Genomic DNA, 26,270 nt, shown 5'->3' with positions numbered 1-26,270 from the left:
ATACACATTTATTTTTTAGTGAATATTAGAGCTATCACAATCTCTTTGGCCTCAGTGTTCTCATCTATCAAATAAAAGTATTGGATTCAATGCCTTCTGCTATGCTGTGAATGTTTCTGTCCCCTCAAAATTCATATGTTAAAATAGAATCCTCAAGGCTGTGGGCGGCAAGCCACCCAGGCACCGAGGCAAGAGACAGAGGACACGAGCTGTTCCAGTATAATAAAATATAAAACAAGAATAGTTATACCAGATATAGATCTTAGATATGATTATATATGAATATCATTAATCATTAGTTTGTAGCAATTACTTTTTATTCCAATATTATAATAATCCTCGCTCTATAATCATAGCCTAGGAAAAACCAGGCCATATAGAGATAGGAGCTGAGGGGACATAGTGAGGTGTGACCAGAAGACAAGAGTGCGAGCCTTCTGTTATGCCCGGACAGGGCCAGCAGAAGGGCTCCTTGGTCTAGCGGTGAAGCCAGCATCTGGGAAGACGCCCGTTACCAGGCAGACTGTGGTCCAGTGGTAGCAAAAGGTGTCAAGGAACAACACCCACTACTTAGCAGACCGGGAAAGGGGGTCTCCCTTTCCCCGGGGGAGTTTAGAGAAGACCCTGCTCCTCCACCTCTTGTGGAGGGCCTGACATCAGTCAGGCTCGCCCGCAGTTATCCGGAGGCCTAACCATCTCCCTGTGATGCTGTGCTTCAGTGGTCACACTCCTAGTCTGCCTTCATGTTCCATCCTGTACACCTGGCTCTGCCTTCTAGATAGCAGTAGTAAATTAGTGAAAATACTAATAGTCCCTGATATGCAGAAATAATGGCGTAAGCTGTCTCTCTGTCTCCTCTCCTTCTCTGTCTTGGCTGCCAGGCAGGGAAGGGCCCCCTGTCCAGTGGACACGTGACCCACGTGACCTTACCTATCGTTGGAGGTGACTCACATTCTTTACCCTGCTCCTTCTGCCTTGTATCCAATAAATAACAGCGCAGCCCGACATTTGGGGCCACTACTGGTCTCCGCACATTGGTGGTAGTGGTCCCCCGGGCCCAGCTGTCTTTTCTCTTATCTCTTTGTCTTGTGTCTTTATTTCTACACTCTCTCGTCGCCGCACACAGGGAGAGACCCACCGACCCTGTGGGGCTGGTCCCTACAAAAGCAATAGAATTAAGAGGTGAGGTCTTTAGGAGGTGATTAGGTCATGAGGGTGGAGCCCTAATGAATGGGATTAGTAATCTTATAAAAGAGGCCCAAGGGAGCTTGTTTCACCTTTCCCCATGTGAGAACACAGTGAGAAGGTGCTGACTGTGATGTATGGGCCTTCACCAGACACTGAATCTACCGGCCCTTGGATCTTGAAATTCCCAGCCTCCAGAAGTGAGAGAAATAGGTTTATTGCTTATAAGCTAACCAGTTCATGGTATTTTTTTAATAGCAGCCCAAATGGACTAAGAAAACTTCTAAAATCTTTTCAGTTTGAAGCAGAACTCTGTCCAAATCTAAAATGCCAGAGAATAGGGCGTATTCCATTTTGTGTAAATATTAAGTATGGCAATTTATCAAAGTCAGTAAGAATTTATAATAAGAACCTTTAAATGAAATGTATGTGAATAATAAGCACTGGAGGCAATGAAGAGTTAAAGGCTAAAGAGTAAACTGGATTTTAATATGCAGGACAAAAAGATGGTTAAGGCAATAGCCATAAAGAGAAAAGGCATTTTCAGGTTGGAATTAGGAACAGCCTTAACATTAACAGTCATGGATGGGATTTGCTGTCCAGAAGAACATTTCCCAAAAACCCTAGTTCTCCACAATGATTTAGTTATCTATTTTCATATTCTTTTCCTCACAGAAGCAGAATAGAGTTAAGGAAAGAGCATGGGCTAAAAGATTTGGGTTCAGTAGTCCACACGCAGCGAATTACTCACTAGGTGGCTTTGGGAAGTTACTAAGCTATTCTGGTTCTCTGGTTCTTCATGTATAAAATAAGGTTGATAACAACTTTATCATGTTTGCTGTAATAAATCAATGAAATGCTGCATGTGGAATACCTACAACAGTTCCTGCTGTAGAGTAAATCCCCAATAAATTTTTTGTGGGCTCACAAGAGTGAATGAATAAATGTATGCATATTACTTCTCTTTTACTTTCAAAAAGGTTTTTATATAGTCTAAAAGAAAAAAATCTATAACTGGAGAGTTGAAATAAAAAAGAAAGGCCAGCCACTCCTACATATATAATAAAGAGAATTGAAAACGTATATTCAAACAAAAACGTGTACGTGAATGTTCACAGCAGCATTATACATAATCACAAAAAGCAGAAACAACCCAAACTAAGGAATGGATAAAAATGTGGTATATCTATACAACTGAATCTTATTCAGCCATAAGAAGGAATGAAGAAGTACTGATATATACAACAACATTGGTAAACCTTGAAAACATATGCTAAGAAAAAAAAAAAACAGTCAGCTAGGCACAGTGGTTCACACCTGTAATCCTAGCACTTTGGGAGGCCAAGGCAGGCAGATCACTTGAGGTCAGGAGTTTGAGACCAGCCTGGACAACATGGTGAAATCCCTTCTCTACTACAAATACAAAAAAAAATTAGCCAGGTGTGGTGTTGGGCACCTGTAATCCCAGCTACTCAGGAGGTTGAGGCAGGAGAATGGCTTGAATCTGGGAGGCAGAGGTTGCAGTGAGCCAAGATCACGCCACTGCACTCCAGCCTGGGCAACAGAGTGAGACTCCATCCAAAAAAAAAAAAAAAAAGTCACAAAAGACCATATATTGCATGACTCCATTTATATGAAATGTCCAGAAAAGGCAAATCCATACAACTAGAAAGTAGATTAGTGGTTGCCAGGGCCTGTGGGGGAGGAAAATGTGGACTGATTGCTTAATGAGTATGGGGTTTGTTATGGTTTGAATGTGTCCCCCAAAGTTCATGTGTTGGGAACTTGATCCCCAATGCAACACTGTTGTGAGGTGGGACCTTTATGAGATGATAAGGTCATGAGGGATCTGCCCTTCTAAATGGATTCATGTCATTATTGCAGGAGTGAGTTCATTATTGTAGGAGTGGGTTTGTTATAAAACCAAGTTCAGCCCTCACTCTCACACTCTCTTGACTTTCCATCTCTCACCATAGGAGGATGCAGCAAGAAGGTAAGGCCCTTACCAGGTGCTAGCCCCTTGATTCTGGACTTCCCAGCCTCTGGAACCATGAGAAATAAATCCCTTTCATTGCAAATTACCCAGTCTACAGTATTCTGTTATAGCAGAACAAAACAGACTAAGACAGGTTTCTTTTTGGACTGATGAAAATAGTATGGCATTAGACAGTGGTAATGGTTGTACAATTCTGTGAACACATTAAGAACCATTTTACACATTAACATGGTTAAAATGATGAATTTTACGTTATGTAGATAAAATAATTTTTTAAATGGTCATAAACTACATAGAGGACAGGGTAGAGATGGGAACAGTTATACCAGGAATCAAAATTTGATACTAATTGCAACTGATTATTCTGATATCTGTTTTTTCCAAAATATTGGATGAACTGGAAAGGAGTTCTTTGATCAGTTAAAAAATATATTGCAGATATGGTTTTTTATGCGCCAGTGATTCTCCAAGTGTGGACCTGAACAGCAGCATCAGCATCACCTGAAAACTTGTTAGAAATGCAAATTATCAGCCACACTCCAAACATATTAAACCAGAAACTCTGGGGATGATGTCCAGTAACCTTGGTTTAACAAACTCCTCAGGTAATTTCGATTTACACTAATGTTGGAAAACCACTCTCATGTACCAAGCTTCTTGGTCAGCTGGATTTCTGGTCTTTACCAACTGGGTTCATGGGAGTTTAATTCACTCTTAGGGCTCATTATATTCATTACAAGATGCCCACAAACACAATCATTTTTGTATGCCTACTGCCTGGCATAGCGCAGAACAAAGCACTCAAGAAATTCTTGAGAAGAGAATGCATTCTGAATATATGTGTGAGTATGAACATGCTGCCTCTTAACTTGTTCCTCTAAGACTTCAAAGTGAATGCATAAGGGTCTTCTGAAATATAGTGAAAGTAAAGATGAAGTCTAACAGTCAATGAGAAGAATGCTGGCAGTACCTCTTTTGGAAAATAACTCGGAGTTTAAGAACTCACTATAACTAGTAGAACATTATTCTACTTCTATTTCACCATACCACATTCACAGGATAGGCCATGTATGTAACTGATTAGAAACATGCTAAAGCCACATGCAAACACACCATAGCTTCACTTCACATTTACAGATGTATATATGCACGATCCTCAGACACTGACACACAGTAGTCAGCATACACACAGCCAACACTCAGAGCTAGAACTAAGCCCACCCTCACTTTCTGTTGAGTCCCACCACTAGTTGCAAGAAAGAAGGATAAGCTGGTGGAGTGTATGCTAGGAGGAGTCCTTACCATCATGCTCCAGAGACCCAGGTGCACCGTTGTTAAAGATTTGATCTACGTGATTCAATATGAACTCAATCACCACCTGCTGGACCCGGACTGCAAGGAAGGCTGCATCTCCATTGCAACCAGTGGCTTCAATTTCTTTAGACCTACCGTGTGGAAGAAACATATTCAGCTAGTGAGTTTGCCTTACAACCTGAAGCAGCAAGAGGAGCCAGTGGGCCTTTTGCATAAGGCTCATCTCCTAAATTGATACAGTTCATAGAATATTTTAATTATTTAGGGCCAATTAAAGGAACTCTCCAAAGGCTGTGAAGCCCAATAAACTGAACAAATTTGAAACAGTTACCAGGTACTCTACATTGCAATACTATAAACACTATCCTGTAAACATACAGAAATTGACTTTTGTTTCCTTTATAGTATGCCTTTCCACTCCCACCTAACTGTTCTATGGAGCAGGTCATTATTTATGAAATCATATGGAGCAGCTGATTCTGGTTGTAGCCAGCTGTGACTCCACCAAAACAAGGCAGTGAGCCCCCAAAACAATAAAGGCCTTTTCAAGAAATTTTAACATACAGACCCATAAGTTCAGCCATATTGTAGCTGTAGCCAAAAATGTCTTCAGAACTCAGAGTTTCCAAGTTAGCAGGCAGAGAGCTTAGGCTATTATCACCTAAATCACCTTTAATTCATATGTGCTATAAATGACCACTTAAGCCACAGATTTGTTTTAAAGGGGCTTCAATTTGAAGAATCCAATCTTCATTTCAATCGGGGGCTGCTCTGAGCCCCCTGGGCTGGTGACAAGGGGAGGGTAGAGTGGTTACCTGAGGAGGTTTGGCGCCCACACCAGGGCCAGGTTCCGGGCGTGCATGTTGGTCTTGCTGCTGAAGGAGGCGATATGGGCCAGGTGTCGAATCAGGTATTCCAAGGTCCTAGAATGGTTTGTTTTTTGACAAAGTAAGAAACTTCAGTGCCCGTGTGAAGCCTGACATATGGAGATAATTTCTAAGTTTGGATTTAAGAGACTCTAAATATTTCTATTTTAATGAATTGACATTGGAAAGATGTCAAGATTGACAGAAGTAATTTTCTTGGCCCTAGGCACATTGACTCAGGGTGGGGAAGGGGGTCCATTTTGTCAGATGTAAGCAGAGGACCCTGGAGCACCAGTCAGAGACAGAACCAGAGAATCACAGCACCTCAGAGCCTGAAGGCTTTTTTTTTTTTTTTTTTTGAGACGGAGTCTCGCTCTGTCGCCCAGGCTGGAGTGCAGTGGCACTATCTCGGCTCACTGCAAGCTCCGCCTCCCGGGTTCACGCCATTCTCTGGCCTCATCCTCCCGACTAGCTGGAACTATAGGCGCCCGCCACCACGCCCGGCTAATTTTTTGTATTTTTAGTAGAGATGGGGTTTCACCGTGTTAGCCAGGATGGTCTCGATCTTCTGACCTCGTGATCGCCCGCCTGGGCCTCCCAAAGTGCTGGGATTACAGGCATGAGCCACCACACAGGCCGCCTGGAGGCTCTTAGTGGCCATTTGTTCGTCCTTTCAACCAGGGCAGGATGGCCTCCGAGCAGTTTTGAAATAGGCTCTCATCTAGGCTCGTTTTAATAAAAATTCTCCCAGCTACAGGGATCTTGGTACTTGTTAGGGAGCTAATTTCACGGATAAACAACATTTATTATTGCTAGGAAGTTCCTTCTTATACCACATCAAAATCTGCCCCCTTGTAAAAGATGGGCAGGCATAGGGAACACTGGGAAAGGTGGCAACATTAGGGGCTAAACTGTGAGAATGAAATGAAAGGGTGGGGGATGATGGTAGGGATGGTACTAATGAGCAAATAGAACAATCAGCCAATGCTCAAGAGCCCACAGTCAACCCCTGTTGAAAAGCTATCTTGGTTGCCATAGATTTGGTTATGCTACAAATCTGGGTATGAACCAAGAATGCCACCAAGAGGCTAGTATGCATCACTGGAATGACTTCCTGAGAGATTCTGAGGGGTGTTCTGCAGGTGATTTGGAGACTGGCTGCTCCTTGCTGCCAATGTCCCTGGTCAGACACCAACTCACTTTGATAATAGTGACCTGTTCACCAACTTCAAAATGCCCTTGGGAAAGCCTAAACTTGCTACTGTCCACACATTGTTTCCTTTCCATGATGCCAGCCTGTCTCTTTGGTATTACACTGCATTGAGAGGCCACACGTTTCTTTTCCCAGCCATTCTTACCTATAGTGGGATGGAGGAAGCTCCTGGATAACATTTTGGATTCGGGCCAGTTGGCCTTCTTCAGGGCAATGCGACACTGCCTCCTGTGGAGAAGAACACAAGGCAGCCTGGTGAGTGCTTGAGAGCAGGGACAGCCATCTGCATGTGCTGGGATCACTCAAGCCCTCATACTCCAGCCTCACAACCATGCCTAGAGATCACCCTTCCAAGAGGCACGCTTTACTATGAAAACAACCAGCCCACTACAGTTTCTGTTGGTTCTGGATGTGTGTGCAGGGTCTCACCATGTGTGCACAGCAGGCGGTGGGCTGCCTGGGACTCTGGGCATCCTGAGATGGTTGCTAGGCGTCTGGTAAGAATGTGCAGAATCTCGGGTGTGTCTCGGGGGTAGAGAGATACAGAGACTCACACACAGAGAGGTAAAGAGATAGAGATAGGCCCAGCATGGTGGCGCATGCCTGTTATCCCAGCTACTCAGGAGGCTGAGGTGGGAGGATTGCTTGAGCACAAGAGTTTGGATCTAGTCTAGCGACATAGTGCAACCTGTCTCTAAAATATGAATGAATGAATGAATACATAAATAAATAACAAGCAAGTAAATAAATAAATGAGACAGATACAGAATGAGATGGAGATGACAGGGCATTACCAAGTCCACTCAGCCAGCTGTCTTTCTGGGTGCAAACAGCTACTGCCTACCTAGCCCGTGACTACTCCATGACCTCAAGGACTCAGCTGCTGCCTGTCCTAGAAGCCAGGAAGCAGGGAAGATGTGCCTTCCTTGGCAGGCATAAGAGCGTTGTCCCTGAAACCTGGTGGCCTTGCCCAGACTTGCTCTCCAGTTATTTGCTGTATGGGTATTTTGTTCCCCCATCAGCCCAAGTGCCTTCAAGGAGAGGCAGGAATAGCAATAAAGGCAGTGTGGTTACAGGCTGGTCCACGTCCATCTCTCGCCTGCTGGGGGTTGCTGCACAATGCAGGCATCCCTGGGCAGATTCCCCTGGTCCCAGACCTGCACCCCTGTTCTGAGAATCTGTCCTGCTGTGCTCACGGCCCCTCCCACTGCAGTGTGAGTGCTCATGAACTGCCAGCATCTGAGCAGTGCCTGAACCTGAGGTCCATGGTAACCACAGCTATCTTTCCTTTTTCACTGAGATATAATTTACATATATTAAAAATGTGCAGATCTTAAGCTATAGCTCCATGAGTTTTTTTCATATGTATACACCTAGGTAACCCACCTAGATCAATACATACTTTAAAAACGGCTCCAAGATCATGAATTCACAGGCACACATCACTTAGTCTTGTATTTCCTCCCAGTGCTGGAAACTTGCTTTAGATTGATACATAATGAAAGGTACAATTATGGAATATCTTAATTAATTTGATAAATATTGCCCTTTGCCATACAACCCAAAATAAGATCCTAACCGTGGTGATGGTTTTCTTATGTTGCTCACCTCTGTTCAACCTTTAGCTGCCGTGTGCATGTTGCATGTAAATACTGAATTTCACACTGTCAGTAATGAGAATTTTTAGGCACAGAAAAGTGGAAGGGAATTAACTTTACCAGCATCTTCAGTTCCTAGGACACACTAGTTGAGTGTGATCTGTTTTAACCTAGAGGAGACCACTGAGGTCCTGCTCCAGCCTGGGCCTCCCAATCCCTCCCACTTTTTCCCCACAGGACTCACTGCCATTACACTACAAGAATGCACTTATTTATTGGAGTTATTGCTTATTGTCTGTCTCCCTTGCTAGAACATAAGCTCTGTGAGTGCTGGGACGTGATGAATCCCTGTGTCCAGAACAGTGCCTGGCACACAGTAGGTGTGAGACAGCAGGCCAGGGCTTTGCCCACTAAGTTTTTTCTTTTTCACCTTTTTTATTTAATTGAAGTAAAACAAATATATAGAAGACCACCATTTTTTAAGGCAATCCAACTTCTCTATGTGGGAATCTTGAGGTCTCACATTTGAAGCAGAAGTGGGGAGAAACGTGGGACTGGGAGGATTATAGTCATAGGTGTCCCAGTCTTCTGGTGGGTTTGCCAGCCTGAGAACAGGCCAGCCTAAGCAAGATCACTGCTGCAATCCTCGCTTTATGAGATATGCAGGGTGAAGGGTAGGGGCAAGAATGGGGCTTCCAGTAAGCCCCCTGACACCTCCCTTTTCTTCCCTGGGGTTGTCATTTGGAAAACATGATTGTGGAGAGGACCCTGGCTCTGCAAGGTGGTGAGAACCTCACAATGGGGAGCTGGGGAGCCAGGGAGCCGAGGGAGAGAAGCCCCGGGGGAGGGAAGGGCTGAGGAAATGCTCTGTGGACTCTCCCACATTCTACTGTGCACACAGGGAGGGGTGGGGAGCTTCTCTTCATCTCTCTGCAAAGCCGGAATCATGCTTCACAAACGTTGTACCACTAACCCCACCCTCCTTTAAAAAATGTGTCTGGGGAATAAAGGTGTAGGTCAATTTAACAACCCTCATGGAAAGTTCCTTAATATTTTAGGAAGCTGTTAGTCATCTTTGTTCTCCAAGAGGCGGGGCAGGCTCATCCCCGGATGCCTGCAGGTCCCATTTGGGACTGGTGTTTATTTCATTATTTGCAACCTCTCCCCATCCTACCCCAACCCTCTCCAGAAGTTTTCTAAATTCATGTTTTCCTTCTGGAGGGGCCCGGCCACTGCAAACTTATTTCGAGCTTCTCTATGTTGTCCCATTAGGACCACAGAACCCACAGCTGGGGCAATTGGGGGATGGGAGTGGAAATTTTACCTGCCCCAGTTTTTTGCCTGTGAGAGAATTTCACTCAGCATTAGCCAGGCCAAGATGGCTAATGGTTAAATCTTAAAAGATCTAGGATGAATCTGTGACTATTTGTTCTTTTCAAATCAGTGTCAGTAAGGCCAGCTTCCTGCCCTTGGAGGACGCTGGCAGAGGCTGGGCTCTTGTCCTCTGTGGTAGGACCCTAACTCTGGGTTTCTGTTTACTCAAAGCCACCACAGTCCCTGAGCTCAAGTCCTGCTGCCCGGGCAGCCCTGTCACCAGGGTGGCCCAACGCAGACAGTCTGAGGCTCTCCCTTCCAACTGCACCCCAGCTGCAACTTTAACTTTTTATTCATTACTTTAAAATTATCAGACCATTTTTATTATTTTAAGGTATTTTAAGCTATTTACTAGACCTTTAAAAAGTAATTCATGCACATAATTTAAAAAAAAAAAAAAGGAAAGCATCCAAAGGAATATACAAGGAAAGTTAACCTTCCTTCCAACTACAGACTCCAGAGGAACCACTGTGTGTCCTTCAGGGCAGGCTTTATAGCTATGTCTTTGTTACACCTGTGGAAGCAAGCACTCCTAAGTGAGCTGGTCCCTCTGCAAATTCCCCTGCTCCATCTCCCATCATTTCCACCTGCCTTGCTCCATACAGGCCACACTGGCCTCCACATGTCCCCTAAGCAAGCTCAGTGTGTCCCCGCTGTCCCCAAAGCCTTTGTACCTGCTGTTTCTTCTTGGCACCCTGTTTTCCCGGATACTTGCAAAATTTGTTTCTTCACTTCATCTTTGACTCTGTTCAAATGTCACCTCCTAGAGACCTCTGATTATCCTATCTAAAACAGGAGTCCCCATCATTCTCTCCGCTGTGCCCTGCATTATTTTTCTTCATAGTACTTATCAACAGTTCTCATTATAGATCTATATCTTACATTTGTGTATCATCTGTCCCTTCCATTAAAATGTAAGTTTCACAAGCACAGAGATTTTCTCTGTTCCATTCACCATTAAATCTCCGCACCTAGAACTGTGCCTGCCAAATGTATGTAGTAGAAGCCCAATAAACACTGTTGAATGGAAGGAGTAAGTGAATGAGTCAATATTTTGCTTTGTGCTTGAAAAAGCTAAACAGCCACATTTGGGCCACACTTCCAGAACACTGCTATCCTGGGATCATTCCCCATAGTGATGAACACCAGCATTGCAGAGGCAGCTCCTTTTCACTCTGGGCTCCCAGTAGGATGACCAATATCCTGGTTTGCCCAAGACAGAGTTTTCCTGGAACATGAGATTTTCGGTGTTGAAACAGGGAGAGTCCCTGGAAACCAAGACAATTGGCTACTGCACCCCTTTGCAGCTGTCTTGAGCTCACAACCAGCCTGACTTTGCCTGTTGCAAGGTGTTAGTTGTCTGCCCTAAGTGACATTGCCTTTTTTTTTTTGAGACGAGTCTCACTCTGTCACCCAGGCTGGAGTGTAGTGGCACAATCCCAGTAGTGTAGGGCACAGGGGAGAGAATGATGGGGACTCCTGTTTTAGATAGGATAATCAGAGGTCTCTAGGAGGTGACATTCGAACAGAGGCAAAGATGAAGTGAAGGAACAAATTGTGCAAGTATCCAGGAAAACAGGGTGCCAAGAAGAAACAGCAGGTACAAAGGCTTTGGGGACAGCGGGGACACGCTGAACTTGCTTAGGGGACATGTGGAGGCCAGTGTGGCCTGTATGGAGCAAGGCAGGTGGAAATGATGGGAGACGGAGCAGGGGAATTTGCAACCTCCACCTTCCAGGTTCAAGCAATTCTCCTGCCTTAGCCTCACGAGTAGCTGGGATTACAGGCGCACGCTACCATGCCCGAATAATTTTTGTATTTTTAGTAGAGATGGGGTTTCACCATGTTGGCCAGGCTGATCTCAAACTACTGACCTCAAGTGATCCGCCCACCTCAGCCTCCCAAAGTGCTGGGATTACAGGCATGAGCCACCAAGCCTGGCCCTAAGGGACATTTCAAATGATAGTTGCTAGTCAACAAATCTGTCAGTAAATATTTCCTAAGTAACAGTTACAACATTTTCCAGAAGCTAGCAAGCAGGGAAACACAACAATAAATAAAATAAACACAGTTCCTGTCCTCGGGAAGCTTACAATTTAACCAAGGGAGACTGACGCGTAAAGACATTATTTGAGGCAGGGCTTGATGGCACACGCCTGTAGCCCTAGCTACTCCAGAGGCTGAAGCAGAAGGGCTGCTGGAGCCTTGGAGTTTGAAGTTACAGTGAGTTATGATTACACCACTGCACTCCAGACTTGAGGAACAGAGTAAGAGTGCATCTGTAAAAATAAATAAATTTCAAAAAATTTAAAAAGATACTATTTCAGTATAAACTAAATATACATTCTGACAGGTGAAAAGTTTAATTAAAAAAAGAAAAAAGGCAAATACATAATTTAACACCTCTAAATGGCCTTCTCTAAAAATCTCAAGTCAGCAAAATTTTCCTGTTTTGGGTGTAATAGTTTTAGCTGGACCAATCTGAACAAAATTGAATTTTTCCTAAAATAAATGTTGTTGTTATTTTCTGATAAAAATGAAATACAGTAGGTTGAATAATTGCTCCCGACGATATCAAATCCTAATCACTGGAACCTGTATTACCTTATTTGGAAACGAGTCTTTGCAGATGTGGTTAAATTAAGGATGTCGAGTGGGGACATTATCCTCGATTATCTGGGTGCGTCCTAAATGCAGTCATGGGTATCTATATAGGAGCAGGGCAAAGGGAGATCTGACACAGACAGAAGAAGAAAAGGCAATGTGGCCCTGGAGGCAGAGACGGGAGTGAGGCACCAACAATCCAAGGAACGTCAGCAGCCATCAGAAGCTGGGAGGAGCAAGGAACGGCTTTTCCTCTAGAGCCTCTGGAGAGAGCACGCCCTGCTGAAACCTTAACTTCAGCCCAGTGAAGCTGATTTCAGACTTCTGGCCTCCAGACCTGTGAGGCAATAGGTTTCTGTTGTTTAAGTCATCTAGTTTATGGCAATTAGTTACAGCAGCAACAGGAAACTAATACATGTACTCACAATTAAAGTAGGAAATCTGCAGAAAATAAAAAATCCCCTTTTATCACATCACCCAGAAATAACCACTACTAACCTACTTATAGGTGAAGAAAAACAAAAAGCAAAACAAAAAAAAAGCAGTTTGATCAGGGCCTCCAAGCACCAAACATGAACACTGGCTTTATTTCCTATTTAGTTACAGATACTGCTTTTTTCCCCATTTAACTTTATATTATGGTGTGTTTGTCTGTTTTTGTGTCACTATAAATGAATACTGTATTAGCCCTTTTTCACATTGCCATAAGAACTACCTGAGACTGGGCAATTTCTGAAGAAAAGAGGTTTAATTGACTCACAGTTCCACAGGCTTAACAGAAAGCATGGCTAGGAGGCCTTGGGAAACATAATCATGGCAGAAGGTGAAGGGGAAGCAAGCTTGCCTTACCACGGCGGGGCAGGAGTGAGAGAGAGAGAGCTAAGGGGGAACCGCCACACACTTTTGAACCATCAGATCTTGTGAGAACTCATTCACTATCATGAGAACAGCATGAGGGAAAACTGCCCCCATGATCCACTCACTCCCACCAGGTCCCTCCCTCAACATGTGGAGTTTACAATTCGAGATGAGGTTTGGGTGGGGACAGAGCCAAACCATACTGAATACCTAAGACTGGGTAATTTATATAGAAAAGAGGTTGAATTGGTTCATGGTTCTGCAGGCTGTCCAAGCATGGTTCCAGTATCTGCTTCTGGTGAGGGCCTCAGGAAGCTAACAGTCATGGTGGAAGGCGAAGGGAGAACAGGTGATGCTACGTGGTGAGAGAGTGAGCACGAGAGAGCAAAGTGGGAGGTCCCAAACTCTAAGCAGATCTCACATGAACTAAGCGAGAACTCATTCATCTCCAAGTGGATGATGCTAAGCCATTCATGCCACTCATGAGGGATCAACCCCCATGATCCAGTCACCTCCCACTAGGACCCAACCTCCAACATTAGAGATTACACTTTAACATGAGATTTAGAGGGGACAAGCCTCCAAACCATATCATATGGTCAGTAAACATTTTTCAAAATTGTGACTTTTCATGGCCACACAGTTTTAACAACAATAGATTTATCATTTATTTAAATCATCTCTCACTGTTAGACATGTACTCTCCAAAATGTTGATATTGTGTATAATATTGCAATGGACATACTTGTACATCAATTATTTGTGTGCACATCTGATTGTCACCCTAGAATGGAGTCCTAGAAATAGAGTTACTGGATTAAAGAATATGAGCATTTGAGTATTCTTGATAGTAATTTCATATGACTTTTGGGGACGTCCAACCAATTTATACTTCCAACAGAAAACTATAAAAAAGCCAGTCTCAGCCGGGTGCGGTGGCTCACGCCTGTAATCCCAGCACTTTGGGAGGCCAAGGCAGGTGGATCACCTGAGGTCAGGAGTTTGAGACCAGCCTGGTCAACATGGTGAAACCCTGTCTCTACTAAAAATACAAAAATTAGCTGGGTGTGGTGGCGGGCGCCTGTAATCCCAGCTACTCAGGAGGCTGAGGCAGGAGAATTGCTTGAACCCGGGTGGGGGAGGCTGCAGTGAGCCGTGATCGAACCACTGCTCTCCAGCCTGGGCGACAGAGCGAGACTCCATCTCAAAAAACAAACAAACAAACAATCAAAAAAGCCAAAAAAAAAAAAAAAAAAAGCCAGTCTCACCATGGGCTTGCCAGTGTGAAATAATAACATTAAAAATTATTTATTTAATGTGCAACTATATTATTCTAATATATTGATACTTTTTAAATAATTCAATTTCTTTTTTTAGGAATTATCTGTCGAGGTCCTTTGCTTACTTGTTTATTGAGGTATTATATGTTTTACTTCTTTTTATTGATAGCTTCCTTATAATTAAAGAACATTAATCCCGTCATCTTTATTGTAAATAGTTCCTATATTTAGTCATTTGCCTTTTAATTGTGTTAATATATTTTTATAAAGAAAAATAGTTTATGTGTAGTTCCATTTTTAAGTTTGTTTTTTGTGACTTTTTTCCTTTGCTTTTATGGTTAGGAAACCCTTCTCCACCCTGAAATCTGCTAAATGGTAAAGATGAAACTTGATTTCCTCATTTTGCAATAGATAGCCAATTTTCCTAGCACTGTTTACGGCATTTTTCCTTCATTACTTTATTTCATATCAAGTTATTTAATACCTGAGCCTTAATTAAGTGTTGTTAACTCTACTTTCAAGTAGTGTGGGAGTTATGAGACAGAACTACATCTTTACCTCCCGCTACTAGCTGTACCACCCCAGGCAAGAGTCACCCTGAGCCTCATTTTAATGATCTGTATAACAGAGACAATAAAACCTACCTCATAGGGTTATTTTGAGAATTAAATGAAATAATATTTATAATGAGTTTATCATATAGTAAGCACTCAATTATTGACAGCTATTATCATTATTAGTATTATTAGTCCATTAATATTTTTTCTTATTCTCTCATCATTCCATTAAGATATTCTTCTATGGCTATTACTAAAAAGTCAAAAATAGGCCGGGTGCGGTGGTTCACGCCTGTAATCCCAGCACTTTGGGAGGCCAAGGTGGGTGGATCACCTGAGGTCAGAAGTTCAAGACCAGGCTGGTCAACATGGCGAAACCCCGTCTCTACTAAAAGTACAAAAATTAGTGGGCGTGGTGGCGAGCGCCTGTAATCCCAGCTACTCAGGAGACTGAGGCAGGAGAATAGCTTGAACCCAGGAGGCAGAGGTTGAAGTGAGCTCAGATCACACCACTGCACTCCAGCCTGGGTGACAAGAGTGAGACTCCGTCTCAAAAAAAAAAAAAAAAAAAAAAAGTCAGAAATAACAGATGCTGGTGAGGTTGCGGAGAAATGAGAACACTCATACATACACTGTTGGGAGTGTAAATCAATTCAACCGCTGTGGAAAGCAGTGTGGTGATTCCTCAAAGAGCTAAAAACAGAACTATTATTCGACCCAGCAATCCCACTACTGGGTATATATCCAAAGGAACATAAATTGTTCTACCATAAGACGCATGCACACATATGTTCATTGCAGTGCTATTCGCAATAGCAAAGACACAGAATCAACCTAAATGCCCATCAATGGCAGATTGGATAAAGAATATATGGTACATATACACCACGGAATACTATGCAGCCATAAAAAAGAATGAGATCATGTCCTTTGCAGGAACATGGATGAAGCTGGGGGCCATTATCCTTAGCAAACTAATGCAGGAACAGAAAACCAAATAGTGCATGTTCTCACTTATAAGTGGGAGCTAAATGATGAGAACACATGGACACAAAGGGAGGAACAACAGACATTGGGGACTACTTGATTGGGAGTAGGCTTAGTACCTGAGTGACAAAATAATCTGTACAACGAACCCCCGTGACACAAGTTTACCTATATAACAAACCTGAACATGTACCCCAAACCTAAAATAAAAGTTAAAAAAATGTATTATTCTACTTTAGCTGTGCAAGTAGGTTTGAGTAAACTATAGGGAGAATTTGTGACAATGTAACAGAGCTATTTCCATACCTGTGAAGGTTTACTTATATTATCTGTGATCAAAGAAATCTATTAAATTATACATTCTCCAACATAGTTAACTTCACTAGATCCTATGTATATAGAGATAGTTGTCATAACAAAACATCCCTGTTTTTTAGTGTCAAATAAACTGTTTAAATACAATGTCAGATTTCCTTCAAATCTGATGGCAGGTTGACAAGCTGCCTTGGTATTTTTCAGTTGCTGTGACAAAACACAATGATTAGCAATAACAGGGAACAGGAGAGGGGAGAGATAAATACAGGTTTCATTCTGAGCCTGTAGACAAGGGCTAAGGAGAAATTGTATTTCTAAAGTTTCCAGACAAAGAATTCCTATCTACCCCCAACTATAATAGAATGAGATATTAGTTAAAAGAAATAAGACTGACTCAGTTCTTTAACATAATGATATTCCATTCTATCATATTCAAAGATGATAATATGGCACTGATAAGAGGATTACAACTATATTGAAAACAATAAAGTCTTACACACAAATTAAAGCAACAATAAGGTATTATTTTTTGTTGATTCAGGTCAACAAATAATTTAGCCAATTGGAAATACCCAGGGTTGGAAAGTCTGCAGGGAAAAGAGCATTCCTTGTCTTTCTGGAGGACAGACTGGCAATTTGTGACAAAATTTTAAACAAGAACTTTCTACTCAGCAAATCTACTTCCATGATTTTTCTCTAAGGATATAAACAAACAAAAAATAGTGTAAAAATATGGGTGAAAAAAATGTGTATTATAATGTTTATAAAAGGAACATCTTGAGAAATGAAAAAGCTAAATGTCCATCAGTGGGAGCTTGGTTTCAGAAATCATGGCACATAGAGAGAATGCTGTAAACACAGTGTCTTCCCGTATTTCTTAACACACAAAGATGATCACACTGTTGAATTAAAACCATCCCCCAAACAGCAATATGTAGTACTGACAAGTGAGTGTGTGTGTGTGTGTGTGTGTGTTGAGATCTGTTAACATCTATTACTACAGATATAGTTAATATCTGTTCGATCTGTTAACAGCAAATATGCCTGGAGTGTGGAATTTCAGGTGATTTGAGATTTATACTTTCTCCTTTATACATTTCTGTATTACTTTAATTTTTGCAATAAAATTTTATTTTGATTTTGGAAAACAAAACACAAACCACAACAAAAACACTATGGAAAGAATACCCACAACATGTTAACTGTAGTTGTCTTTGGTCTTTAAGGAGACAGATCAATGGTTCCTTTCTACTTTCCTTCATTTTTCATAATGTCTTTTATTAAATAGGATTACTCTTAACCAAATACTTATGTATGGTGAAAGTGATTATAATCTGACAGACCCACATGAAGCTCACACCTTTCTTCTTGGTTCCTAGGAAAGACACTTCTGTGGTTCCATGGGTAGGGGATACCATTATTTACAACTTACCCATGCAGATAGGAGGCTTCTTTACCTTCTGCCTTAGATCTAAAGGAGAAGGGCCCCATAACCAATGACAACTCTATGCCAGCTGGTACATGTTGACTTCTCTAGAGGTCAACATTTATGCCCATTTTTTAATGTGCTTTGGACTATTTTTTTCTTTCTTTTCTTTTTTTTTTAAATCTTCATTTCTCCCCCTATTTCTTGATTTTGTTTTTCCTTTTTAAAATTCTTTAAGTATATATAACCAGAAGATGGTTTTGTTGTTGTTGTTGTTGCTTGCTAAAAGCTAATGTATTTTTAGTGGGCAAAATTATGAAAGTTAAAGAAACAAGAAAAACTGTCTGAAATCCCATCACTGAAATGAACAGTTGTTAGTCTTTTAGTCTTTTGAACATCTTTCCTTTTATTCCTTTCTTAATATACAGTTGTGCGTTTAGTTTTTCTTCAATTAGCATTTGAGTATTTCCCTGTACCACTGAAAACTCCTAAACATATTTTTATAGCCCAAGCCCATTTTTAAGAAATAGCATTCATTTATTCCTGTATCATTTCAAATTGAAGAACCTTTCATATACTCAAAACAAATTTATTACAGGAGCCATGAGAAAGGTTCCCTCCCACTGTTAGTGACTAGATCTGGTCCCTACCCAAAACTGTAACCTCGCTATAGTCTCACTTTCAAACATCCCTCTCTAACTACCATACTTCAACAGTCCACTGACTTCACTGGGATGATCTACTTTTACACTGTTACTCAACTACCTTGTGCCCTCACTTCTTTTCGTATCTACACTACATTCCATGGTAAATTATTTCAATGTCCCCAGCACACGCTCTCATCTCCCTCATCCCTCTTTGCCAACTGAACCCCAACCTTGGTTAAACCCAGCCCTCTGCCTACTCTACACCTTCTCCCATGCAGCCAAATGTTCAAGCCATGTTTTTCACGCTATCTCTACAGTCATCCTTTAAGCATTTATTCTTCTTTCTACTTTCCTATGGGTGTGCCCTATTTGGTGACCATACAGCTGCTACTTAGGTGTTTTGCTAATGCCCATCCATCCTCTCCACCAGTCCAACTCACTGCCTATCCTGCTCTCCCTCTTGGCTGTTTTTCTCATATTCTTTTCTCTTCCCAGCTTTCTGACCCCTCTTGACATTTGTTTGTTTCCTCTCCTCTCCCCTCTCTACCCACCACCTCTTTCCCCAACCTACAAAAGAAACACAGAGGGAATGGTCTGATAAAAAGGCTAGCAGTGGGTGTAGCATGAGGAGTCTCAGGTTCCTGTCCTGCCTCTGCTGTGTGACCTTGGGCCAGCCACTTTACTTCTGGGGTTCTCAGTTTCCTCCCTATACAATAAGGCACATTCAGTTGAATAAACATGGAGATAATTCAACCCAGCTCTTAAAACAAACAACATGATTCTGAAAATTCAAGAAAGAAAAATTTAGCAAACAGTTCCACCACCCTATTTTCCTTACCATATTATCCTACTTCCCTCACCACGCTAAGATAATGTCAACCATCTGGTGAGTGTTATTATTGTTATTTTAGTGCTGAAACTCTTCTTGGCCCATCCATGCATCCCACCCAGTAACCATAATGGAAATCCAAACACTCACCGTGAATTTCTCATAGAGCTCATAAGTCAGGAGGGGGTTGGGCAGCTCCCTAAAGTAGAGCTTGCAAAGCGAGCCCACACAGTGGATGTCCTGGAGGTACACTTCCCTTGTCAGATCTGGACATTGATCTGAGCCAAACTCTTGCCTGAAACAACACAGACGGAGACATAACAATCCCAGGGAGTGTGTGTTCCATGTCAGCAGCTGCTTGGCTGCTTAGGGGTAAAAAGACCCTAAACTGCTGATTCTGACTATATTTTTGACCTTAATTCAGAAAGATCTTCTACTCCAGGCCCTAGGAAGTCACAGGAAGACTTCCACTTCAGGTCTGGATCTTCTTGCAAAATCTGCTGTGATTAGAAGGATATAATGCTCATTTACAAATGGATTACCCGTGGCATCAGGTCTGCAGTCTTGGTTATGAACATGGGGGAAATATCAACATAATTTGCCAAAAAGTCCTATTGAGATTTCAGTTTTTCCAAAATATTGTTCAAAATGAATTTCCCTTTCTTACAGGAGAGACCAAAACTAGGGTAGGTCAGGTTGTTGTGGCTCATCTCCATATATCTGTGTCAACAAACTTGTTTTATCTTCTGAAGACTCAAACCCAAAGCTTGAGAACTTTAACTGACTATCTTTTTTTTTTTTTTTTTTGGAGATGGAGTCTCGCTCTGTCACCCAGGCTGGAGTATAGCAGCGCAATCTTGGCTCACTGCAACCTCCGCCTCCCGGGTTCAAGTGATTCTCCTGCCTCAGCCTCTGAGTAGCTGGGACTAAAGGCGCCCGCCACCATACCCGGCTAATTTTTTGTATTTTTAGTGGAGATGGGGTTTCACCATGTTAGCCAGGATGGTCTCGATCTCCTGACCTCGTGATCTGACCACCTCAGCCTCCCAAAGTGCTGAGATTACAGGGGTGAGCCACCATGCCCAGCCTAATCGACTATCTTTTTGGTGCTCAACAGAACCTTCTAGGCTGCCTGATGGTGACTCCTACAGGACAGATGAATTTATAAATATCTTCTTAAACAATCTATAGTGGGATGTCTTGGAACATCATCCAATTCCAGGCCTGAAAAATATTTAGAAAACATTTCCTAAAAAGGTTACATGAATATACTGCCTCAAATAGTATATATTAATACTTATAAATTAAAATCTGCTTAAAAAATGGTAAATTTGAGCTTTAATATAGAAGAGAAGTTAAGCTTTTTGAGAGTATTCACTTAGTCATCCAACTGGTGACAAAGTCAACAGTACTCTCAGAACCAGCATTTTTGAAACAGCTCGCTGCCCATTCTCCTGTTTTCTGGGCCTACCCCCTTAATGAAGGGTAGGGAAATCCCTGATACTTTCAGAACCTGAAAGAAACTGAGTGGGGCTTTGAAAAGAGATCTATGCTATGCTATTTTTTTTTTTTTTTTTTTTAGATGGAGTTTCACTGTTGTCGCCCAGGCTGGCACAATCTTGGCTCGCTGCAACCTCTGTCTCCCAGGTTCAAGCAATTCTTCTGCCTCAGCCTCCCGAGTAGTTGGGATTACAGGCGCCCATCACCACGCCCGGCTAATTTTTGTATTTTTAGTAGAGACGGAGTTTCATCATGTTGACCAGGCTTGTCTCGAACTCCTGACCTCAGGTGATCCACCCGTCTCGGCCTCCCAGAGTGCTGGGATTACAGGCGTGAGCCACTGCGCCCGGCCCATGCTATGTTTTAAAAGAGAACTATGCCATGCTATGTTCTCTTGGCATAGTTCTCTTTTAAAAAGAGAATGTTTTTAAGAGAGCAGAACAAGAGCAATCTAGAGCTTATTCATTTATTTAGCCAAAGATTTCTCTTGTCAAGGATAAGGTCAGTGCTGAAATAAAAAATAATTCATTACTACTGAAGTGGCCTTCCAGGATGCTACCTACTGTGTGGTAGGTACTGTGTGGTATATTTCCAACCACTAAGAAGTATTTGCCATTGAAACTCTAATAAATGGAGTACTAGTAAATTAGTGAAATTATGTAAACACATAGATTCATTAAAATCTATGGCTGCAATAAACCAATTATTTTTTTAACAGCTATGACTTCTCTAGGAAAAAAAAAAGATGCTCTATTTTTTTGGTATAATTTAATTACAATCCAAATCTGGAGGAAAAGGGCAGAAACCAAACAGGAGAAAGAATATGAAAACTGAATTACCTGCACAACTTATTAAATTTTACATATTAGCCTTGTAATAAGAATTTTTTTGTTTTAAAAGTCTACATTTATAACTAAAGAACATATAATAAATATAGGTAATAATAAAATGTTATAATTAAAATAACATTAAATTATGTTCCTTTTGGTGTTAAGGAACAATATGCAAAATATGTAAATCTATTGTTTAAGTCATGTAAAATTATACATATATACTCTATTTTCTATATGCTCTCTGTATATATATAAAACACACACGTACCTGTGTTTTGTATAAAATGTTTTGCCCTCTTTATTTAATGTGATAGAAATTTCTTCCAAATATTTAGGATAAATACATAGAATTGGAAATAGTTCACCCATCAGTAATTTATTTCTTATTTTTATTATTTTTAATTTTTTTCACCCATCAGTAATTTTTAAAATCCTAGCATCAATTAGAGACATGCACAATCATATAGGCTTCTGATTTCTCAACCAGACAAAACATCACATTTGAGGGTGTGCCAGCAGAAGAACTGACATGGATCTCAGGGTTCTGAACACTAAGTAACAGGAACCTAGTCTAACTGAGCTTTGGGCAGGCCAGCAGATGATAATAAATCACGTTTTCCTTAACTTGTAATTTAAATCATTTGAGTTAAATCAAATTCACCAAAGAAGAATATATCTAGTGCAAGACAAAGAAACAGAATGAAAGCCTTAGGAGCTTTTGTTGGAAAGAATTACATCAGGCTGGAGGGTTTCCTGATTAGATTAAGAACAGCCAGCCATCTGAAAACCACTGCATCTGATCTTCGGTGCTGCCACACTTCCCTCAGTTCCTTTGGGTTTTTAATACTCTGGACACCGATGGACAGAGGCATGGACACAGGAGGAATCACGGGAGAATTCTTTTAGGGCTATTCTTTCAGCTTACCTTAGCCGTTGTATGTTTGAGGTGACTCCTGAAAGCCGATAGATTCCATCCACGATGCCGTGAGTCTCTATAAATTCTGCACAGCTCTTCAAAACGTATGGAACTATGTAAAAGAAAAGAAAAAAACAATTAAGTATTAGATGTAAGTCTGCCTGTCTTTTAAAGATATCCTTTTAAAAATCCAGGTACCTTCAAAGAGATGTAAGTATGGAACTCATATGACTTACAAGTGGAAACAATTTCTTGTAAGTGGTAGGTGATGTTCCTTTCATATTAAAAAAAAATCATAGGGCTTTGCTAAAGAATTGTTTTTTTGTTTTGTTTTGTTTTTGAGACTTGCTCTGTTGCCCAGGCTGGAGTGCAGTGGCACAATCTTGGCTCACTGCAACCTCCATCTCCTGGGTTCAAGCAATTCTCCTGCCTCAGACTCCCAAGTAGCTGGGATTACAGGCACCCGCCACCACGCCAAGCTAATTTTTGTATTTTTAGTAGAGAACTGGGTTTCGCCATGTTGACCAGGCTGGTCTCCAACACTTGACTTCAGGTGATCCACCCGCCTTGGCCTCCCAAAAAACTGGGATTATAGGTGTGAGCCACTACACCTGGCCAAGAATTGTTTTTTTTAAAGAATTTTAAAAAATATTCAAAAACTTAGATTTTGAGACCAGTGGTGAGCTTGGACATTCCACAACTCGGTCTCTTCATTTCATTGTTCTCCAAGTATGGTCTTCTGACCAGCAGCATCAGCATCTCCTGGGAAGTTGGAAATGCAAATCTTCAGGCCCCACTCCCGACCTATTAACTCAGAAATTTTGGGGTGGGGCCCAGCAATCTGTGTCTTTTAACAACCCTCTGGGTGACTCTGATGCATGCAAAAATTAGAGAGCGACTGCTTTATTCTAAACATGAGGACATCAAGGCACAGGCAAATTTACTTAAGTCACTCATGATTACCTGTTGCTTGTAAAAAATAATTAATACGTTGGAAGAGGCTTACGATTCCATTTTTTTAGAAGAAAAAATCTTCAACAAATTGAATATACATTGTAAATTCAGTTTAGATTAAAAAAAATTCGAAGGAAAAAAGACTGGAAGAAAATCTGCCAGAATGTCGAAGGTGATTTAAAGGTTAAAGTGATAAAGTGTTTTTTTTTTAAGGTAAGAACGGCTCCCCCACCTCCATCCCCCCACCCCCAACCATGGATTGAAACCAGTCATTGATTTAATGGACAACATAAAAGGGACCGACAGGGCCTCCTGAGTTCCTGCCTCTCCAGAGGTTCAGTGCCCTGGTAGAAGGGTCTGGCTGTGCTGTTCTCTCCGGGCGGCTGACTTTGAGAGAACCAGCCAGCTCAGTGACCAAGAGGGGCAGATACAGGCCTTCTGGATGGTACAGAGAGAGCAGCAGATCACTTGCCACTTTGGTCCCTGGACAGATGCACTTGAGTTCCCCCCTGTGAGAGGGTTGTGAATGGTGGTTTGGTATAGAACAACCTAACCCATCAAACAACCCACTGAAGGCTCTGAGATCTTCAGTGGCTTCTCGAGGCTGCCACAGTGATGTGGGACCTCCGTGAATTAACACTTGGGCTATTATTGTGCTCACACTTCCAACACATACTCAATCCATTAATGCTGTAGATTAGACCAATGCTAATTCATTAATGCTTATTACATATACTCATGCCTACACACAATTCTAAGCTGGACTGGATCTTTATGTGGGTAGACGCAAGGCATTCAGACTCAACATTCTACCTGAATTCCCTATTATGACGTGCTCTAAGCATTCCTTTCCCTTGTGGCCTTCAAGTAACTGTAATTTTAAGTGCCCAATAAAGTTCACCATACTTATTCTGCTGCCTCTCAAAGGCTGTGCATTCCCAGAGCATTCCCCTCCAGCATACATCCATGGTTTGCCCCTCAGGGAATGGACTTGGAATTGGAAACATTGAGGCCAGAGACCATAGCGGTGGAACCACTTCCTAGGAGTGAGCACAGCGTGGGAGTAGGGTGTGATGGGGGGTGCTGTGGGTGTGGGCAGGGGTCCAGAGCCTCTGCCTGTCTTCACCCAGAAGAGCTATGATTTGATCTGTTTTATAAAATAGGGTTCTTGGTGAGATTTTGTTTCCCATGCTCATGCAAATAGATAGATAAATGAAAACAGTTCCAATGATACTTAAAGTCTCCCTCTCTCTCTCTCTCAAAATCCCTGTTGTGAACAATGACGGTTGACTCTTTCCCCACCACAACTCACTGTTCAGTAACCTGCCACCACACAGTCTATGGTTGAGAGTGCAGATTTGGATACCAAACTGCTTTTGTAACCTTGGGCAAAATATACAAGAGTTCTGTTTCTTAGTTTCCATGTGTGTAAAAGGACAATAGTGATATTAATCTTGTAGCTAGGACTGAAATAATACTTACAAATATTTGGCACAGACCCTGGCATATAAGAAGCATTCCACAATGACCAATATTATTTCTACTTGTAACTTATCTATAATATAAACGTATAATCTGATTTTCTTGGTGAAAACACAGCTTGCCTCTTCCCATCCAATGGGCACTTGAGGTAGATGACCAACCTCGTACAGGTCAAAACTCATCTCTACTGCCCCTCCCCCCGCCCTTTTTTTTTTTTTTTAGACAGAGTTTCGCTCTTGTCACTCGGGTTGGAGTGCAGTGGTGTGATCTTGGCTCACTGCAACCTTGGCCTCCCAGTTTCAAGTGATTCTCCTGCCTCAGCCTCCCGAGTAGAAGGGATTACAGGTGCCTGCCACCATGCCCAGCTAATTTTTGTATTTTTCATAGAGGTAAGGTTTCACTATGTTCGCCAGGCTAGTCTTGAACTCCTGATCTCCGGTGATCCACCTGCCTCAGCCTCCCAAAGTGCTAGGATTACAGGCGTGAGCCACCTCGCCCAGCCTCATCTCTACTTCTTAGAATGGCTGTTGTGTCTTTCTTTAGCACATTTTTTGATTTGAGAGTAATTTTGCTTCCATGGGATGTCTTTTCTGTGCATGTAGGTATATCTTTGCAGCACAAAGGCAGTAGGATCTAACAGTGTCTGGGTTGTGAGTTAGCAGTCTGGGAGCTGTGCTTGGCCCTCAGGGTGTTCTGCATTTCAAGTCTGTACCACAGTGCATGGCTGCCGTGCTGTGCAGGGCACAAGTGGACTTAAGAACTCGGAACACTCACAAGGAGGACTCAAGCACAAAAGCCTTGGACTCTAAGGACCTTGATAAAGAACACTCCACAAAAGGGGCAGTACAGGGTAACCAACCTGTTCCAGCCCGTTCTCAGATAGGGACCTCCCAGTACCATAGCTCTCAGCTGCAGCACTTCAGGCTCCATTTGTCTCAAAGGTGGGAAAACACATTCTGAGACAGAGCCTCTGCCATAAATTTATTCTGGCTTTGGTACAAAGGCCTTAGAACCTATTGTCCATGGCTTTGTTTAAGTGGGAGGCAATGTTAAAACAACCCAAGGAAAGAGGTCATTGTCCCAATCACTGTGAAGTGTTAGCTTTCCTGGATTTCTCATCTTGGGCTGAGTTGGAAGATGTAGGAATTCTCCATCGTTGTTACTCAGTAATGGGAAAGGACTCAATCTCTGTGTAATCATCCAGCTCTAGACATTAGAGCAGCGGTTCTCAGACTGTGGTCCCTGGATCAAGTCCTGCAGCCCAGCATCCTCCGGATGATTCTGATGTACTCGAAAGTTGAAGAACCGCCGGGCACAGTGGCTCACGCCTGTAATCCCAACACTTTGGGAGGCCAAGGTGGGTGGATCACTTGAGGTCAGGAGTTTGAGACCAGCCTGACCAACACCGTGAAATCCCATCTCTACTAAAAATGCAAAAATTTGCCAGGTGTGGTGGCGGGTGCCTGTACTCCCAGCTACTTGGGAGCCTGAGGCAGGAGAATCACTTGAACCTGGGAGGCAGAGGTTGCAGTGAGC

At 42.2% G+C, this 26,270-nt stretch overlaps 1 protein-coding gene across 2 annotated transcripts in view; it reads right to left on the bottom strand.

The window, feature by feature from the left end:
- ARHGAP31 (Rho GTPase activating protein 31) overlaps nucleotides 1–26,270 on the bottom strand; it is a 124,523-nt gene that overhangs the window by 30,047 nt on the left and 68,206 nt on the right. The window contains exons 2-6 of one of the 2 annotated variants that reach the window (XM_001162142.7): nucleotides 22,308–22,410; nucleotides 19,200–19,344; nucleotides 6,720–6,802; nucleotides 5,311–5,418; nucleotides 4,484–4,626 (exon numbers count right to left, since the gene is read on the bottom strand). In XM_001162142.7, coding sequence (XP_001162142.1) covers nucleotides 4,484–4,626; nucleotides 5,311–5,418; nucleotides 6,720–6,802; nucleotides 19,200–19,344; nucleotides 22,308–22,410 — 582 coding nt within the window. The remainder of the gene's footprint in view (nucleotides 1–4,483; nucleotides 4,627–5,310; nucleotides 5,419–6,719; nucleotides 6,803–19,199; nucleotides 19,345–22,307; nucleotides 22,411–26,270) is intronic. The other variant, XM_063806127.1, reaches the window with a different exon arrangement.

The sequence above is a fragment of the Pan troglodytes genome, chromosome 2, assembly GCF_028858775.2.
Source record: "Pan troglodytes isolate AG18354 chromosome 2, NHGRI_mPanTro3-v2.0_pri, whole genome shotgun sequence".
NCBI lineage: Eukaryota > Metazoa > Chordata > Mammalia > Primates > Hominidae > Pan > Pan troglodytes.
The sequence above is the reverse complement of the archived record's forward strand: the minus strand, read 5'-3'. Positions and strand labels throughout refer to the sequence as shown.